The sequence below is a fragment of the Glycine soja genome, chromosome 15 (assembly GCF_004193775.1).
Source record: "Glycine soja cultivar W05 chromosome 15, ASM419377v2, whole genome shotgun sequence".
Classification (NCBI taxonomy): domain Eukaryota; kingdom Viridiplantae; phylum Streptophyta; class Magnoliopsida; order Fabales; family Fabaceae; genus Glycine; species Glycine soja.
Window position 1 is genome coordinate 1,556,286 of NC_041016.1, and position 18,270 is coordinate 1,574,555.

Here is an 18,270-nt window from a genome sequence, read left to right on the forward strand (position 1 = left end):
CATTGCAAGTAATCAAATAGTACAAACGTGCTTACATTAATGCCAAATTACAAATTATGTCGGTACCAATCAGAGAGCAGCGAAATCCTTCTTCAATTCCACCACCACATATTCTAATTTTAAAAAAACTTCTATAAAATAAAATGCAATTGACGCATCGTTTCCATGACAAGTCTAACTTCCTATTTTATTATATATATTGAAAAAAGGGAGGGGTATATAAAAAAGGGATGGGAAAAAGATGATGGAGTATCGGGCGAAAATGATGGTGTTGGTGTGTAAACTATCTTCCCTGAACAAGGCCACTGAATACCTGGCTGTTCCCAGCAAGAGTCGCTTCCCACTCAACAGAAGACAACAGGATTTGTGATAGGAAAATCACAACTTGTTTCATATCAGGGCGTAATACAGGATCCTCATCCACACATTGCTTTGCCAGCATGGCCATCTATGCACGAACAAAAACACAACAAAACACCAAGTACAATGAGTCATTGCAGTAAAAGTGTATAACATGATGCCAAATGTTATTATACCTTCATATGCCACTTGAAAGTTGATGGAGTTGATTTTTTTTTTTAATCATTTCCTTTTCATTAGAATACAAGAAATTATGAAAAAGAAATTTAACATCTCCTTAATTAGGTTCTGAGCTGGACAATCTTCTTGGGTGAAAAGCAAAATACCCTCAAACAAAAAACATTACAGCAGAAAATGGAGAAATCAACGTACCTTATACACACAATCATGGGGATATAGATCCATCATAATAGGATCAACGAGGTTTCTCGTGCTTGACATGCTCACGGTATCAGGTGAGTTCCTAAGAACTGCCAACATCTGCAATTTAACAAATATCAAGCCTTTGCCTCAGAGAAAAGTTTCAATTTGCAACGGTAATCCTCAATAACATTCCATAATAAATGAAACAAGAGATGTAGAGGTGTAATATGTAATACATCAAAAGTCAAAGCAAAGAAATTATTAAATTCTCATCGCATTTGATTTAAGATTTACTTGTAATAAATTTAGTATATAACTTTTATGGATCATTAAATTTAGTATATTAGTCACTTCACGGCGATGATCAGTTAACTACATTTCAATAGATGCAAGCGATCGTTTTTAAACAATCATGTCTCATAAGCATAACTTACAATAGATGCCAATGATCGTTTTTCAGGGCCTTGTGTTTGAATTATGGCCTCCTTCCCCGATATAATCTCAAAAAGAACAACACCAAATGCATAGACATCACTTTTGGTCGTTGCAAGACCATTGCTCAAGTATCTACAAAATATTATAAAAAAAAATCATTCATTTTTCTCTCCTTCCATATAAGAGGAATAATTTTGTACAAGTAGACATACTCTGGAGCAAGATATCCATATGCATTTACAACTTTGGTTGCTGCGATTTCTCCCTCATTTGTTTCACCTACAAGTTTTGCTAACCCAAAATCTGATATCTGGAAAAATAGTGGGAGAGATCTGTCAATCTACAAATCTGGAAAACATCTAGAAATAATTTAATGTTGTCTAAATTTGTTATTACCTTGGCTCTAAAGGAAGCATCAAGGAAAATGTTGCTTGTCTTGATATCTTGATGGACGTAACGAGTTTTTGTATGCTCATGTATGTATTCAAGGCCCCTAGCAGCATCAAGTGCAATCTGGACCCTTGTGATCCAAGAAAGAGGTGAATAACCTATCAACAAGACAAGAAAAAAGGTATTTAATCATATATGCATAAGAAAATGTAGGAAACTTCTCTATCAGTACTTACTTCCACAAAATTTTTTTATCCAAGTGTCTCTATATTAAAAAATAAAAAGCTTTACAGTAAAGTAGCAACTGGCGTGATCTTACCCTTACTTTGAGGATCATGCAAATGGCTGCTGAGTGAACCTCTCTGAGCAAATTCATAAATTAGGAAAAACTCATCATGACTAACCGCATAGCCGATCAATTCTACCTTGACAAAATTAATAAGAAATGGGACTCAAACTCTTGAAATGTTTCAAGGAATTTGTTGTGAAATCCAAGAATGTAATTTATTTCGAACAACAAAGACATACCAGATTAGCATGATGAACCTTGCACAGAACTTTTATCTCTGACATAAATTCTTTAGTTTTAGTAGTTGTCAGTCTTTTAATAGCAACTTCCTAGAAGATTTAAATACATACCAAAATAGTATGAGAATAATACTTATCTCGTAATTTCCTTCTGGTGAAGCACTTGCCTTGTTCTATAACAGAATTAAAAGTATTCGGCCACAAACCTGGTCACGGAGGAGCCCATGGTAAACAGAGCCATATGTTCTGCGCCCAAGTAGATTTGAATCAGAGAAACCATCAGTTGAAGAAAAAGTTTCTTCATATGAAAAAACTACAGGCTTATCCATGTCCAACATGTCAGGCATTAGAGCTGCAATAACAAATAAATTAGGTTATGCATGGCTTCTAATTTTAAATTACAAATCATAGTATTGGTGGAATCAAATCAGCAGCCATCCATCCAATTAACAAATAACACTTCAGTAAAAAAAGTTAACAGCTAAAGGAGAAAGAGAATTTTTTTAACGTGGTGCCATTTTTCAATTGGAGATGCAAGGAAGGGCACAAGTGATTTTAGTCCAAAAATATTGGTGCAGAGAGACGTGTGTATGTTAGTTCAAAGATTTGCATACAAATCTGAGGTCATACTAATACGTCTTCACAAATGATATTCAAAAATTAAACATAAAATATAAAAGTTATTTATAAGTTAGATAATAAAACATCTAGCGTTAGGATCTGCAACATAATAAAACTAAAATGGTAAGATGCAATTCAAGTGCATACATAATGACAGACAAAGAAAAGAATGCAAATCATACAATACTCAAATAGCTGAATACCGACAAGCTTTTTCATACAATACTCAAATATCTGCACTTTTTAAAGAATGCAAATCATACAATACTCAAATGGTAAGCTTTTTCAATACGCTTTAAAAAGTGCAGATATTCCCTTAACAGAAATATAGTGTGCAAATCCGTGCACACTCAATATAATGTACAGAAATATAGAACTAATGCAATATCCATCATTTATTAATTATATACCATGATAAAAACCCAACATTAACATGAGGAGAACCCTTTCTCGAATATCCAATTAATCAAATTTGGAAAGGAATTTTAAAATCAACAAGTTATAAAAATTAATTTGACCATTAATGTGTCACTGAATGCTCTATCCCAACACAGTTACTTACATTGCATACAACTGCTTCCAAGCTGCAGAACCTAGATCCAAAAATTTTGATCTCACCCAAAAATATTAGAAAAAAAAGTTTAATTTTTAATAATGTGGTAGCATTCAGCATGTCTCTCTTTTTTCCCCTTTTTGATATGTTTATTCTTGCTTGTATGGACAATGCATATTCTTGCTCAATACAGTACATGCAGAGATGACTACTTAGGCTGAAATATCATGTGTATACTCAAGAGTTCAATAAGTAGGCTGATTACTTGATGCTTTGGTAACGGTAATTTGGTGACTACTGGATTCACCATAAGTTTGATGTTGGTCCACAGGTTTGCCACATCCACAAAACAAACTTGGATTCCCAAAAACATAGAACTTCTTAGAGATCTTCCCAGCAGAATCTTTTGCATTATTTCTGGCTTCAACCAAACAATTGGGTGATCTCAGGGCCACCCACACAATAATGGTTAATATTATCAGAGCAAGACCAATCCCTAAACCTCCTACGATCCACTCATGGGGTACATGAGCCTTCTGGGTCACATGGTCAGCTGCAGAAAAAACTAGTACAGTACATACTCAGTGAGTGAAATCAAAGAGAAACAAATTACTTTTAGTTCAGCATCTCAATGCGTTGAGTTTAAACAAAAGGGAAATAATTTTCACTCACAAATTTTTTACACCTTGTCGAACAATCTTGTCTGGGAAAAAGAGAGAAAATAAATGTGCATTGGGAAGTATGTTTGTCTTGTTTCATGAATTAAAAAGGAAGGGGGCCTAAGACTTTGTAATTTTTTTAAAAAAAAGGTAAATAAATGCAGAGTTTTCCGAAAATGCTCTTTAATCATTAATTTTCTATACAATATTTTTTGGGTTAAATCATTTTTCCTTTGGAGTTTCAGAGCTCAATGGCACGGGTAGAAAATAATTGAAAGAACAAGATAGTAACATAATACTACATGCTTGTAAACAAAACTTTAACCTCTACCAATTTGTACATACTGATTTTTCCTTTCTGGATGAAAATTAAAATGATTTCTCCTTTTCTTTCATTAAATGCTGATCCATACCTGAAAAATTATCAACAGATGGCGAAGGGATTGGAGCTGATGGAGTATCATTCTTCAAGTGGTAAAGCTCACCGGGAACTGCAATGCAGTTAAATACATTGCAGTCAGGACTCAAAAATTTAGCCAAGTACATTTGCTTAGGTGAGCAAAGGAACGTCTTTCAATTTCAATGCTAATAAAGTACTGCATTCTCTCACTTATTTCCAAATCCCAACTGTTGAACATTAATTACTAGAAGCAGCCCAATTTCCCAAGTCATAAAAATGAAAACAGTATATATATATATATATATATATGCACTTGCATAAAAACAATAGTGTTCATAGAACTAAAGCATCAATAAAACTAAATAGAACCAAACGTCCCTTTCAAACAAATACTACACACATAATGCACCTCACAATAAAAGGAAATTGATTTAGTGCAGTAATATTTCTATGCATTCACACATTATAACAGTTGAATGAAGATCAAACCACTGAGATCTTGAATGTGTGTTTTTAAGCAATTGATGGAGATAAAATATGAGTTGACTGATCCACAATAAAAGTGTTGAAGAGGTTGCAAAAGCTAACCCGAATTCAAAGGTATATAATAGAGAGAACCAACAGTGAGGCTATCAGGATTGTCAATGGCATTCACTGTCTCAATGTTATCCATACTAACCCCAAACCGGCTTGCTAGTGATTCAACACTGTCCCCATCTCTGATGACATAGCTCATTAGATAGTTCCATAGTCCACTGGAACAACTACAGAACAAGCTCAGAGATATGACACCGCCTTCTCTTGCCCAACGCGTCGTCGTGTTTGGCAAGAGAGCAAGCCCATCATAGGCATCCATCACCAAATCATGCTCAAAACCTCCATTGGATTTCACAGTGAGAGTGGTGTTAGACACATACTTCTTCATACCAGCAGCACAAGAACAGTTTTTCCTGATGAATATGTAATCCCAGCCATTGCCTTCAACGGTGATCTCACCGGGCAACACGTCAAACATGCTTTGTATCACAGCCAAGGTTTGGTTTGGTTGAGGCTTAAAAGCCAAGAAAGAAGTGCAAACACGAGTTGTGTCGGTGCAGTTCATGGGTGTGGGATAAGAACTTGTACAATAAAGATGAAGCAGAAAGATGTACAAGTGTGGTAGCAACCTTAAAGGGAGATTTTGTATAAGATTCATTTCTTAACTTCAAACAAGCCAGGATCAGAATGTGTACAGTGAATGAGTCTGTGATAAATACTAAGAAAATTTGAGCTGAGGGTCAGAGAAAATAGTGGAACTTGTTTCAGAGAAAGTGATTTATAATGGAAGAATAAGGACAATAAAGGAGGAACGTTTATGTATCCAAGTTTGAAGGCTAATGGAACATTTAAGTACAGATTCCGTTGTGGAAAATCACTAACATCAAAATAGTACAAACTTGAAAACAAGATAAAAACATTTAATGAAGGGTTGCAGTTCAAACTTAAAGAACCTGTTTTGTTCTTATTCTTCAACAATTTGATGTAATTCAGACAGTGTCAAAAGAAATATCATCAGAAGACATGTGACAATGATGGATGTAATGGGAAATGGGCATGTGCTAAATTTGACGAGCAACCAATGGAAACGTATACTGCATTGTTAAAGGAAGAAGAAAGTAATGAAGAGACGGTAAGCACAACATTTATTTTGAACTGAAAACAATGAAACATAAAAACTTTTGAGAACCTACTATCTCGATAGGGACATTTTGTCGCTGATATTTTCTTGTAACTAAAACACTTATATATAAAAAAATAAGGATATTGTTTTCATATAAAGTTATTGAAAATAAAATGTTGGTTTTGCTTAGTTTTACAATTGCATAAGATTCAAAGCAAGTTGCATGAGTTTCAAAGCAATAGGCAAATCATTAAGTTATTATGTTAGAAACTTTCTAATTACGGCAAAATAGTATTAAAACAATAAAAAATAGTAATACAATAATGTTTTTTTCTTGGACAGAGAGGGAAAACATATTTTTGGGGTCTAAAATGATCAGAGACTTGCGTCGGTAACAAGGTCATAATTGGTTGACTCGCTGCAACCGACACAAAAAGAGAATTTGCTGCTTCAGAGTTATGGTGGACTTTCAGCTTAAGAAGTAGCAATTGGCAAAGTGTGATGATTAGAGTGAAGGATTGGATGTTAAGATGGGAGTATCATAGTGACGGGTGTAGAGAATTGAAATTCTGGGAGTGGGAGGGACATCAAATCGAGTCTGGGACAGGGCTGCACATGGATTGAAGACAAAGTGTTTGCAGCTATAAATGTAATAATTAGTTAAATACTATTGGAGAAATTTAATGGAAGCCTTACAATTTGTAGGATTTTAGAATCCTCAATACCTGGTCCAATAACATTAGAGACTTATGCCATGTCAGCGTTTTTCAGGAAAGTTTTTAAAATTGTAATTAAATCCTGAGAAATTATAACTAAATAACTCTCCTTTTTTATTATTATTATATAGAATTGAAATGCAAGAGTGCAAAAATTGCCAAGCTGTTAGTTACAGTTTTCTGCCATGATCAAGCCAGTTTATGAAATGAATAGCCATTCCTTTTATTTAATTTATTTTTATTAAATCGGTGGACTAGTGTCAACGAAATAGTTGGATATATTTTCCGAAATCCTTGTTATATGCATTAAAAATTAAAATAGAAAAATACTAGTAATTATTTTCTCTCAAGTCACAAGTTAGACACGGCTATAATTCAATTATACTCTTGGTCTTAGGAAATAATAAAAGAGAAATGATACTTATACAATTATTCGTAAAACAAAATATACAAATAAAAAAGAAAAAGAGATTAAAGGGAAAAAATTGAATTTAAATTATAGTAAATAATAGGATTAAGACTTCAAATAATTTTAAAGAATTTGTTTTATAATTTTTTGAATGATACCATCAGACACTCAATTGGAATGTGTTTTCTATTTTTAACCATTTTCTTTTATTATCAAATTTTATTTTATTTTGTTGTCGGATTATTTTAATTAACATTTTATCTTTTTATGATAGGGAATTTGTTTTTATTTATTTATTAAAATTTGAGTTTTTTGCCGACATGACTATTATTGTAAAACTTATAAATATATTATTGTATGAGTATCATTACCCTTAAAAGTTAAAATTATAGCCATTCGTCTACATGCTTGTATTTACAATTATCATGTTTATTCTACATATAACTGAGACATTTGATTACAAAATTAATGAGATAAATTATCCGTTCATCTGCAACCTAACAACTAAATAGGGGGGGGATTATTCATTAGATACGTGGGATATGGAAGACAACAGTGCAACTTCGGTAAAATCAATTGCTAAGTTGAAGATTCGCTTTCCAATCCAAATTCTATTGCGTTGTACCATGTTTTAAAGCAAAACATAAATTGTCCTAATTCACAACATTTTTGCCTACTTTAAGCGAGAATAGATAAAACGATACTGTGTCTAACTTTTGTTCTATCAAAAACTATATTCTCATACTTCACCTTATTTTACACTAGCTTTCACTTAAACTAGGCATGTTTGAAACCTCAATCAACCGAGATCAAGAGTTACCCATCACAACCTGATTAATTGTGCGCGGAACTGTATGTGAACCTGATTAGTTATAGTAGCAATAGTGCAAGGAAAACATAACACGCCAAGGTATTTCAACCAATCCTGCATCCAGATTACAGTGAAACCCCTCAACTAAAAGAACCAGAACTGCATAATGCAATATCCTGACATCATGAGGGAACTAGCATTGATGAATGATCCTGTAAAAGGGTCGTCTCTTTTGAATTGAACATTGTGATTTTTCTGGAGTTCTCAAACTTTCTTGAAAAAAGAAAGTATACTGCTCTGTTTGGGATCGCTTTGAGTTTCCTGCTTTCTTGTTTGCTCCTTTTCCACTTGAACTGGCCGGTCGCTTCGTAGTTGCTGGAGCACTGAATTGCAATGGATAAAGTTAGTCATGATTATCAAGCTTAAACCTCGTAATAGTAACCTTTAGTTTTAAAAAATAGAAATTTGCTTTTAAAAAATAAAACCAGATTAAAAGGGGAGAGTCTATAAAGTTCGGATATCAAAACTCCAAGGAAACATGTTGGTACAGAACAACGTTAAGTACAAATGAAAAATAAGAATCATCAGATGACTGTAAAGTTGTCCAATAGCCATGTTGCCTGCCACCAAATGTACAACCTGGTCCAGAAGATATACATAAAAATGGCATTCAAAACTTCGTACCCCATTGCCCGGAGGCTCTTCGCTATGTGAAGGTATGGGGGAGGGATGTTGTACGCAGCCTTACCCTTGCATATGCAAAGAGGCTGTTTCCGGATTCGAACCCATGACCAATAAGTCACCAAGGCACAACTTTACCGCTGCACCAGGGCTCGCCCTCATACATAAAAATGGCATTCAAATTCACAAAATGCCTGAAATATGCTTGGGCAGACAAAAGAGACCTGAGTGAAGAAAAGGAAAATGAAGACAACACAAACTTGTTGGAGTAACAATTTTAACAAACAAAAAGAAAGAAAATCCCTAGGCTGATCCTTTCATGTAAATGAAGGTTGTTCAAACAAGAATCATATTTTCACAAAGTGCATCTGGTCACTGGCTGACCAGAACATGCAAGTTGCAACACCATACGCAAGTGTCACAGACATACATTATATCTTCCATGAACTTTTGAAAAAGAACCATATAAATTTAACAGCAGAAGATTTAGTAAAAGTTTCCAATAAATAAGTGTGATAAATCCCATAAAAGTGGGCATCAAGCTACCCATGAGTGTAAAGTTCAGTTAACCAAAATCAGTCTAGCCTAATCTATTCATGCCAAGATGGAAGATAATTTTAATGACAAGCAGGCTTTCCAGAAGAATACCAGTATTATAAACCATCATTAGCATCGCACAACATAAACATGAATACAAAGGAGAGCAAGTCAATTGCAAACTCCTCTCCTCCAATGCACAGTGAAACTGGAAAATTCACAAGACTACACTAAAAAATTGAAAAAAGGAAGTGAATAATAAAATGTTTATTTTCAGGCTTTCAGCTAATCATGGACTCATGGTAAATGCATCCAAGTAAGTTCTTCCAAGAGGGGAGAAAAATTTAAGAGTTATTCAGCCAATCATGCTCATGGTAAATAAATCCACATAAATTCGGCAAAGAGGGGAGAAAATTTTAAAAGAGCTATTCTGCCAACAGTGGACATCTGATCATTAACTGGTAAATGCTAAAAGGAAAAGTATAGTGCACGACAGAGCTATTCTGACAGTTGCTGTTTCAATCAAGCAAGAAAAATAGAATTTCAGATTCAGAATTCAATTTCAGTTTGTATTTCTCTCCTTTTCTTAATCTCACAGATTCTAATGGTAAGAATTATTTTTACCAGTAAGTATAGATACCTCAGAGAAAAAGCAGATCCTCTAATGAACTGACCAGTAAAAAAGATCATTTAATTTCCACTCAATTGATTTGCTTGACCAAATTCTTGCCAGAAATCAGACTCCTCTGAGATTACTACATATTTTAAGTCAAGCTTCACTGATGAAAATTATAATTTCTGACGGCCTCCACCCCATTGGCGTTGTCTCGCCCTCCTCTTCCTCCCATCCTTTTTTTCCTTTGCCTTTTCTTTCAGGTCCCTCTCTCCTCTCCGTTTATACATCTTGAAAGTGATCTGCCTATCAGCTGCCATTTTCCTTACCTTCTCCGTGATCTCTGCTGCAAACTGCCTGTTATATAATTTCTTCAGACCATGCATAAGCTTTGCAAAAGTATCTGGATTTGGCATTAAATCCTTATCCATCATGTCTATACAGAATGAACAAGCCTCCTTCACATGTCCTTTTGAAAAGAGTGCATGAATCCAGATTGTCCATGCACTCACATTTAGCTGACATCCTTTAGAAGCTGTGATACAATTCCAAGCATCTTTGGCCATTTCAAGCTTCTCAGCTCTTAAAAGAGAATTCATCAGCTCCTTCAGGGTACCATATTGAGGAGCAGTAAAAAGCCCTCTCCCAACCATCTCTTTGAAATACTCACAAGCTTCAACTAGACAGCCTTGCTCAAGAAACCCATTAATCATGATGACAAAGGTGTCCATGCCCGGACTGAGCCCACTTGATTCCATTTCATTCCAAAGCTGAATACCTTCCTTGACCTCACCCAACTTGCAAGCCAACCTAATGACTGTATTATAGATGCTAAGATCTGGAGCACAACCAATCTTCTGCATCTCATTCACCAGTTCCTTACATTCTTCCAGTTCTTCCTTCTTCTCATGAGCCAACATGATATGCTGATAAATAACCTGATTCGGGAAATGCCCTTGCTGTATCATCTCATCCAAAAGCTCATAACCCCTTTTGATTTTTCCCCACTTGCAAAATCCACTTATCAATGTGGAATACGTGACAACATCTGCCTGACAACCATTTGTCTGCATCTCAACAAATAAACGTGTTGCCTCCTCCAACCTTTCATGTTTACATAGTGACTGGATCAAAACCGTGTAAGATGTAGCATTCGGCTCACACCTCTTCCTCCTCATCTCTTTCAAAAGATCATAAGCATCCCCCATTTTGCCAGCTTGAGCATACCCACCAAGCAAGTTGTTGTAAACCACAATATCCGGCTCAATGCCCATGTCCTTCATCTGAACCAACACATGTTTGGCCTCCATAAGCTTCCCTTCCTTACACCAACCATACAACAATGAAGTAAAATGCTTCACACTCGGTTTCCACCGATACCTCATGTCCTCAAACAGCGAAGCAGCCTCCTTAACACTTCCATTCTTGCACAAAGCATCCAACAAACACCCAAAAACATATTCATCCGGCTCACAGCCGTACTTGGGCATCTCATCCAACACTTCAACCGCCTTGTGAACCATCCTCGCGGAGGCAAACCTCCTCATCAAAATAACAAACACTTGGGGCGTAATCAAGTGAGGATTCTCCTGCCTCATTTCCTCAATCAGTGCCCAAACAGCACCGAACTGCCGCATCCTACTCAAAACCTTAATCATTGCCTTGTACGCGTCGTGATCGAGTCGATGACCGGATTGCTTGGAGGCCCAGGAATAGAATCTATACGCCAAATTCCCGGCATCACCACACCGACTCAACACACGCTCTGTTAATCCAGGCCTCACAACAACTCCAGATTCTCTGAGAGCAAGTTCCAATTTGGGAACCCTAGAATGGTACTTTCTTAATATTCTATATACCTTCTCCACATCAGAAGCAAACTCGTCATGGGTATGGTCGTCTGTGTGATTTATTGAAATCTCTTGGAGACGAATGAGGCCAAATTGGTTTGTTAAGCAGCCATGGTTGTCAAATGTTGAATTGCAATGTGGTGGTGGTGGTAATAGTGAAGAGGTTCGAGAAGAACTTACCTCAGAGGTAGTACAGAAGAAATGGCATACGGTGGTTTCGTGTCTGATTACCAATGATAGAAGGGAGGAAATAGCACGTTTTCTGAAGAAAAGCGCCGAAAATCTATGCATGTTTCTTTCTGCGTATGCTCAATTAAATTTCAAAATCTACTATCAGCATTCACTACAGCACAACCCCTTATTTTGCTGCATTTTCCAGCAACTCTAGGTTAGATGCTGACCTTCCTAAATCACCAAAAATGTCCTGCCATTTGCAACTATTATTGGGGATCAAGACCAACATCGTCAATTTCCCTTTTTTTTCTTACCAATTTGTTTCCTCAAAAACTCATTAAAAACTATAAACGCACACAACATAAATATTTTATTTTCCACACAATTTACTTCGTGGATCAATTAGAAATGAAACTCTAAACCACTTTATTAAAAAACACAAATCCCTATCACTTTACTTCGTGGATCAATTTCCTTTGTGATCTGTAGACAATATTCAGAGATAAAATAATCAAGTTTAAAAACAAAGATTTTTGTAGTGGGTTATTATGTATAATATTTTTTTGTTAAATAGAGAGAAATATTTATAGTATTTGTTTATTTTTAAAAATATCAAATATTTTTTAGGACAAAAATTCAATGGACAATTTATATTTAAAAATTAATGTAATAAAAAGATTAATTTATTTCACTATATCCTCAAATTTGACTAAATTATATATTTCTTGTTAAAAAAATACATTTGTATTGGTCACAATGAAAACTGCAATTTCTTGTTGGTTTTAAAATCAAGTAACACATCTGATAATAAAAAAAAATCGACTAACACAAATTCAAAACTACTTGTTTATTTAAAAAAGAAGTATATTTCATTTATTTGAAGAGAAAAAATTACATAAGATAGTTCGAATAAAAGATTGGCTTGGATTGCATTTACCCTGGCCCTAACAATATTTCATTTTGTGCTTTTTTATTTTCCCATACGAACAAATTTAAAAGACAAACATGTGGAAGTTGCAAAGAAATAGATAAACTTGAACACTAATATGGAGCCCTCTTTTGCGTTATTGAGCAACTAGGGTTCTAGACATTTATCCCTAGCATAATTTTTCTGCACCTCCATAACTTTAGCCTTTTATGCTTCATATGTTATAGTGGTGCATAATGCCTCATCGCAATCATTCCGAAAGACACCATAGGATAGATGCCTTCATATCACAAAATACAAAACATAAAAACCTTACACTCGCTTTTTTTTTTGTTACGAAAACATAATCATAGCCTTTCATTCATGATAGATTGGAAGATAGACGAGGATATCTAATGAAAAAACTTGAGATTTTTGCATGGAAAGTTGTCACTCTAGCTAGTGAGTGAGTAATAACATTGGCTTGTCTCCTCACAAACAAACTGAACTCTATAATTTGGATGGAATACAAGTTTTTACATTGAAAAATAATATCCCTCAAGTCTGATCTGTCGAAAAAAAACGTGTTGAGCTTATCTACAACCACTTTTCACTCGGTTTAAGAGAAAACTTATTGTAAAAATATACGTTCCGTTTGGATAGTCTCATTTTTGTAATCACATCACAAAGTTATTATTAATGATTAAAATAGTTCGTAGAATGGGTCTATATATCTATATCTATTTAGAATTTTGTTAACTTGTACTCATTTTTTTAGAATGAATACTTTAACAACTTACAACCAAATGTATTTTAATAACAATCATAGTTATAAAATAAAGTAATCCGGCAACGACGCATCCGACGGCGAAGACGGCGGATCCGGCAGCCGGGAAGAACATAATCACGCCGAGAAACAGCAGCAGACGGAGCAAGAGCCAGAACACGATGTTCCTCGGAGCACCGAATCATCCGAGAATATTGCCACGATCAATGAAGAATAATCGAGGCAGGTCCCGTTTCGAAATTAAGGGTTTTGTTTTTAGGTCTTTCTGATTGTTGCAGTATTTTTTTTGGCAGTTACGTTTTTTTTTTTACGTTATGTAATCAATTTAATTGGAATGTCATTAAAGATTTTTTTGCCATGAATAATTACTTCAAAAGTAATTTGTAGACTAGTTTCTAGTTAGTTGCTGAAATTTATTGAGAAACCAGAATCACAAAATTGTGTAGGAATGATTTTCAATAAATTTTAATCATTAGTAGAGACTGTGGTGTGAGTTGTTAGAGAATGTTAACTAGCACTTGGGGGATTCCCTGCAAATGGAAAATTTCTGCATTCATGCATTCAGCTTATGGCAACAGTTAAATATAAATCAGACCACTCATAATTTATCTTGATAAATTTAATTCAAAGGTTCAAATTCACGAATGCGTGAATTAAAGAATCCATTTCCCATTCGGCACTCCTCTTGTACTATACTTGGCTCATGTGGTCAATTGTCTGACTAATTGCCTATTATGGATAAAATATTGGAGCATCATGGTTATGTGCGGAGAGAAATCTTGTGTTTTGAGACTCGAGACACTGGAATTCGCCAAACTATGAAATTTGTGTGTACTAATCACCTTGTGCATGAAAAGAGAGTATTGAGTGAATGCTATTGGTTTATGTGACAGAAAGCATTGGATCAAGCAAATGATGCAAAGGTAAAAGGGAACAAGCTTTTTGGAGATGGGAAGTATGAAGAGGTGTTATCGCAATATGAACTTGCTTTACAAGTAGCACCAGACATGCCTTCATCTGTCGAAATACGTTCAATATGCCATTCAAACAGTGGTGGGTGCTTTCTTAAACTGGTATGGTCTTCTTTATCCTGTTGATGAGATTAGCATTTGTCATTACATTCCTGTGGTATGCTCTTCCACACAGTCTACCAGATGAACTATTAATCTCAAAATGATTTTGCTTGATGGCTTATGAATAGTGATCTAGCTTGGTCCTTGACCTTTCTATGTTTTTGCTTTCACTTCAGAGTTCAGATTTATAGGTTGAAATTCAAAGTTGGTTTTGTTTTCTGTTACATGCTGTTCTTGAAGAATAAAAAACTAAAAATTAATTATTCTGTGTTTTGTTTATAAACTATTATTTGCTCAATATAAAGTACTACTAATTTTAAATTAAATAAATGATAGAGAAAGGAGAGGGAAAGTACAACTCGGGGGAGGGTAAGACATCCTAAAAACCATAAAAGTTGAGGTGTAACAAAGACCATGAAAAAGTAAAGCATGCTGCAAAGCTACCTGCATACCAGAAATTGATAGTCCCAAGAAACAGCCATGAGCAGCAGCAGAAGCTTAAACTTAATACTCATGATAAGTTTAAGGGAAATGAGACACCCTTAGAAATGTAAGCATTATGATGACCCAATCATAAGCAATTTCACATGTTTTAAAAACAGTTAAATATTTGTCGATGAGCATCAACCAAGTTTCTTGTAGAGTTCAAATTTAATTTGCCAAAATTTGCATGGGTATGTTATGTGCATATTTATTATTCCCTAATGTAATAAATCCGAGCAAAACCTGATCCTGCTTCAATCAAGAGGGACTCTGTTATAGCAAACTGCTAGAGACAATAAGAATTGAAGCTAGATACTTTATCTTGTATTATTACCATTGTTTCTATTTTTTAATAATGTATGCTGACATCTTGACCATTTTTATCCCATATAAAGCTACTATGGGATTTCGCATTTTTTTATGCTGACATCATTTTTGTGCCCCATTTGTTATGTTTACTTGCTTTTCTTTAACACGTGTTAAGTATGCCACAGGGAAAATATGATAACACAATTAAAGAATGCACAGAAGCATTAGAACTGAATCCTGTTTGCGTTAAAGCTTTGGTAAGAAGAGGAGAAGCTCATGAAAAGCTTGAGCATTTTGAAGAGGCCATTGCTGGTGAGTTCAAATTTTATAATAGGGTGGAGGGTAATTATACCAACCTTCTCTGAGGGTTGCACTTTCACATTTGGCACTGTTCGTCCCTTACCTTATGTCCCTACTTTAGGATTCCTACTATATTGCTATTTGTAATTAACAAAGTAAGGGAGGCGTAATTTCTCAAATAAGAAATGTGTCAAGTGTAATGAGTACTCACCTAAGGGAGCTTCTTGTAATTATCCCTTTATTTTGGTCCTTAATGTACAATTGGACGACTGTGTATTTACCACACTAATAGCTTTCTGATTCTTACAGACTTCCATCTTCATTCATTCGTAAGCCATTCAGCGACTAGAGCCCCTTGCTGCAGAAAAACGAGAAAAGATGAAGGAGGAAATGATTGGTTAGTCTGTTTTTTTATCTTTCTCTTGTATTTTTAATATTTATAAAAAAAGTTGTAGGGTGGTGCATAGGCTTGCTTTCATTGCATTCCCTGTATCATCATCATTATTTCTTCTTCTTCTTCTTCTTTTATTTTGTGACTAGTGATATTGACTATTGAGTATATTTTCTTCTTCTTCTTTTATTTTGTGACTAGTGATATTGACTATTGAGTATATTTTGATGCAGCAAAACTGAAAGAAATGGGCAATTCTGTCCTGGGCCGCTTTGGGATGAGTGTAGACAACTTTAAATCAGTCAAAGATCCAAACACTGGTTCCTTTTCTGTCTCATTCCAATGCTAATTTATGTAGAGCAAAGTCATAGCAGCAGTAAGCAAGAAAGAGGCGGTCTAAAGTGATACAGGAGGTTTGAGACTTCATTGTGCATGCAAGTTATTAGAAAAATTTGAATGTTAGTTATGTATGAGAACTAGGGCATGTAATTTTTTATTTCCTTCAAAAGGACATTTGTTAATTGATTCATCATGTGAAGGGGATTGATAATGAGTTGGTCATTATAACAATCTCTTTTTAACACTATTGTTAAATGAAATTCTAGCTAGGCTCAGTAATAAAGAGTGGGTCCAGGTTATCTAGTGACACCAGTGTGAGATTTAACTTGATAATGGATGAAGCGTTGGAGCATTTATAATTATTTTTGTTTTTCTGTTTGTGTTGTTATCGTATTTGGAATTGGTCTTAGCAAACTAAAGTAGTACAAATTAGAAAAACTAGTGCTTTACACTGGTTATTCACTGAAGTAGAGTAGCAGAGTTGTGAGCTTAAAGTTGCTGTACCTCCCCTCCATTAATTCAGAAGAATCTGATTGTCTAATTTTATGCTGTGGGCCCGGTGAAGGTGTGTTTACTGGTTTAGACTCAAAGCAACCTGTATATTTGTTAGACATATGGATGTACATGTTCAGCTTTAGAAATAGAAAGTGAAAAATAATATGTATGTATTCATCTCAATCATCATTTGTTTTAATTTTTAAAGTTCACTTTTTATTCATTATTTCATGCAATAGGAAGGCTTTTGCTTTGGAAGTGAGGTACAAATATGAGTCCGAAAAATCAAAACCATTATTCCATACCAAGACTAACACCATCAGTTGGCACCAAAAAAAAATTAGCTCCTATTTTTATATATATATATATATATATATATATATATATATATATATAAAATCTGCTAAGCTATTTTTGTGTTTATACAATGCATCTGTATCATATGATGCTTGAATTACAGCGTCTATGCAATTGCTTACTCCCAGAGTATTTTATATCAAATTTTATTTTACTAAACTTCCAAAAGGGTATCAAACTTCAAAGGAAAGCATGATTGTATCTCAAGAGAGTATCTTATTCTTCCTCAGTTTTGATTCTTTGGCCGAAAGCACGACATTTATCGGGTATCATATCACATACTCAATAAAATACTGCAAAGAGCTAAAGATTAAAATAATGTAAGAAATCTGTAATCTTTTTGCATGTCTTTCTTTTTTAAATGGTTCGTAGGCACAAATCTACTTGGCGAATTTCATCAAAATCATAAGAACTATAATTTATATGTGGCTTTGAGGTTTGGTTTCTAAAAGAGGAAAGTTATGTATAATTATCCATTGTTGTACTAATTACAACCTTCGTCTTTCGTCTCTAAATATAAGTTTTTTTAAAAAAATTATTTATTTCTTTTTATAAGATTTTTTATAAATTCTCTTTTACATTAATTGTTTTTTACTAAAATATCCTTAATTAAATAAATGTTATGAATTAAAAAGATAAATATATTCTCTCCCTTATTAGGATTAGATGAGAAAACTAACACGTTATTTAATTAGGTAGAAAGTAATTAAATGGAAAGAAAAAGATGATGAATTTCAATAATTCTAAGGGTGATTTTAAAAAACTAATACAAATTACTAACAAATCTAATGTTAATTAAATAAATCAATTTTCTTAAAGGATATGAATTGATTAAAAGAGTCATATATATAGTTATTTATCCAACAAATAATAATACCTGGAGGAGGGAAAAGAAAATCCAAAGGTTAGGTTTTGATGAGTCTACATATGTTTGGTTTCGATAAATTTGAAAGAAAGGAAAATAATATATTGTGTGCCAAAACAGTAGTGTTCTTGTGCCTTCATTGATCATTGTCGTTGGTGTTATTTGCCTTCCCTTTGCTTTATAAGGAGCCTTTCTTTTTCTTTT

General features: G+C 34.3%; 3 protein-coding genes across 9 annotated transcripts; 1 reads left to right on the plus strand and 2 right to left on the minus strand.

Annotated features, from left to right (window-relative positions):
• Positions 1-11: 11 nt before the first annotated feature.
• On the minus strand, positions 12-6,019 carry LOC114388069 (lysM domain receptor-like kinase 3). 3 transcript variants are annotated; one of them, XM_028348403.1, is made up of 11 exons: positions 4,898-6,019; positions 4,323-4,400; positions 3,516-3,803; positions 2,283-2,428; positions 2,077-2,166; positions 1,868-1,973; positions 1,555-1,706; positions 1,371-1,468; positions 1,158-1,290; positions 733-840; positions 12-448 (listed from the first exon to the last, which is right to left on the minus strand). In XM_028348403.1, exons 1-11 carry the CDS (start codon positions 5,502-5,504, stop codon positions 284-286), a joined length of 1,971 nt encoding a protein of 656 aa, XP_028204204.1. In that variant the 5' UTR covers positions 5,505-6,019; the 3' UTR covers positions 12-283. The 3 variants fall into 3 exon arrangements, with proteins under 3 accessions (XP_028204204.1, XP_028204203.1, XP_028204202.1); XM_028348402.1 differs by having other exon boundaries at positions 1,874-1,973; positions 3,516-3,815; XM_028348401.1 differs by having other exon boundaries at positions 3,516-3,815; positions 4,898-6,017.
• Positions 6,020-7,685: 1,666 nt separating this feature from the next.
• Positions 7,686-12,136, minus strand: LOC114388478 (putative pentatricopeptide repeat-containing protein At5g65820). Of its 4 annotated transcripts, none has more exons than XM_028348983.1 (2): positions 9,764-12,136; positions 7,686-8,288 (listed from the first exon to the last, which is right to left on the minus strand). In XM_028348983.1, the coding sequence occupies exon 1, from the start codon at positions 11,875-11,877 to the stop codon at positions 9,913-9,915; it is 1,965 nt and encodes a 654-aa protein (XP_028204784.1). In that variant the 5' UTR covers positions 11,878-12,136; the 3' UTR covers positions 7,686-8,288; positions 9,764-9,912. The 4 variants fall into 4 exon arrangements, with proteins under 4 accessions (XP_028204784.1, XP_028204785.1, XP_028204786.1 ...); XM_028348984.1 differs by having other exon boundaries at positions 9,748-12,136; XM_028348985.1 differs by lacking the exon at positions 7,686-8,288 and adding an exon at positions 8,395-8,544.
• Positions 12,137-13,171: 1,035 nt separating this feature from the next.
• On the plus strand, positions 13,172-16,682 carry LOC114387537 (mitochondrial import receptor subunit TOM34-like). Of its 2 annotated transcripts, XR_003661339.1 has the most exons (5): positions 13,172-14,527; positions 14,864-15,077; positions 15,505-15,631; positions 15,929-16,016; positions 16,244-16,682. XR_003661339.1 is itself a non-coding variant. In XM_028347734.1 (4 exons), exons 1-4 carry the CDS (start codon positions 14,462-14,464, stop codon positions 16,305-16,307), a joined length of 345 nt encoding a protein of 114 aa, XP_028203535.1. In that variant the 5' UTR covers positions 13,348-14,461; the 3' UTR covers positions 16,308-16,682. The 2 variants fall into 2 exon arrangements, 1 of the variants encoding a protein (XP_028203535.1); XM_028347734.1 differs by lacking the exon at positions 14,864-15,077 and having other exon boundaries at positions 13,348-14,527.
• Positions 16,683-18,270: the final 1,588 nt, after the last annotated feature.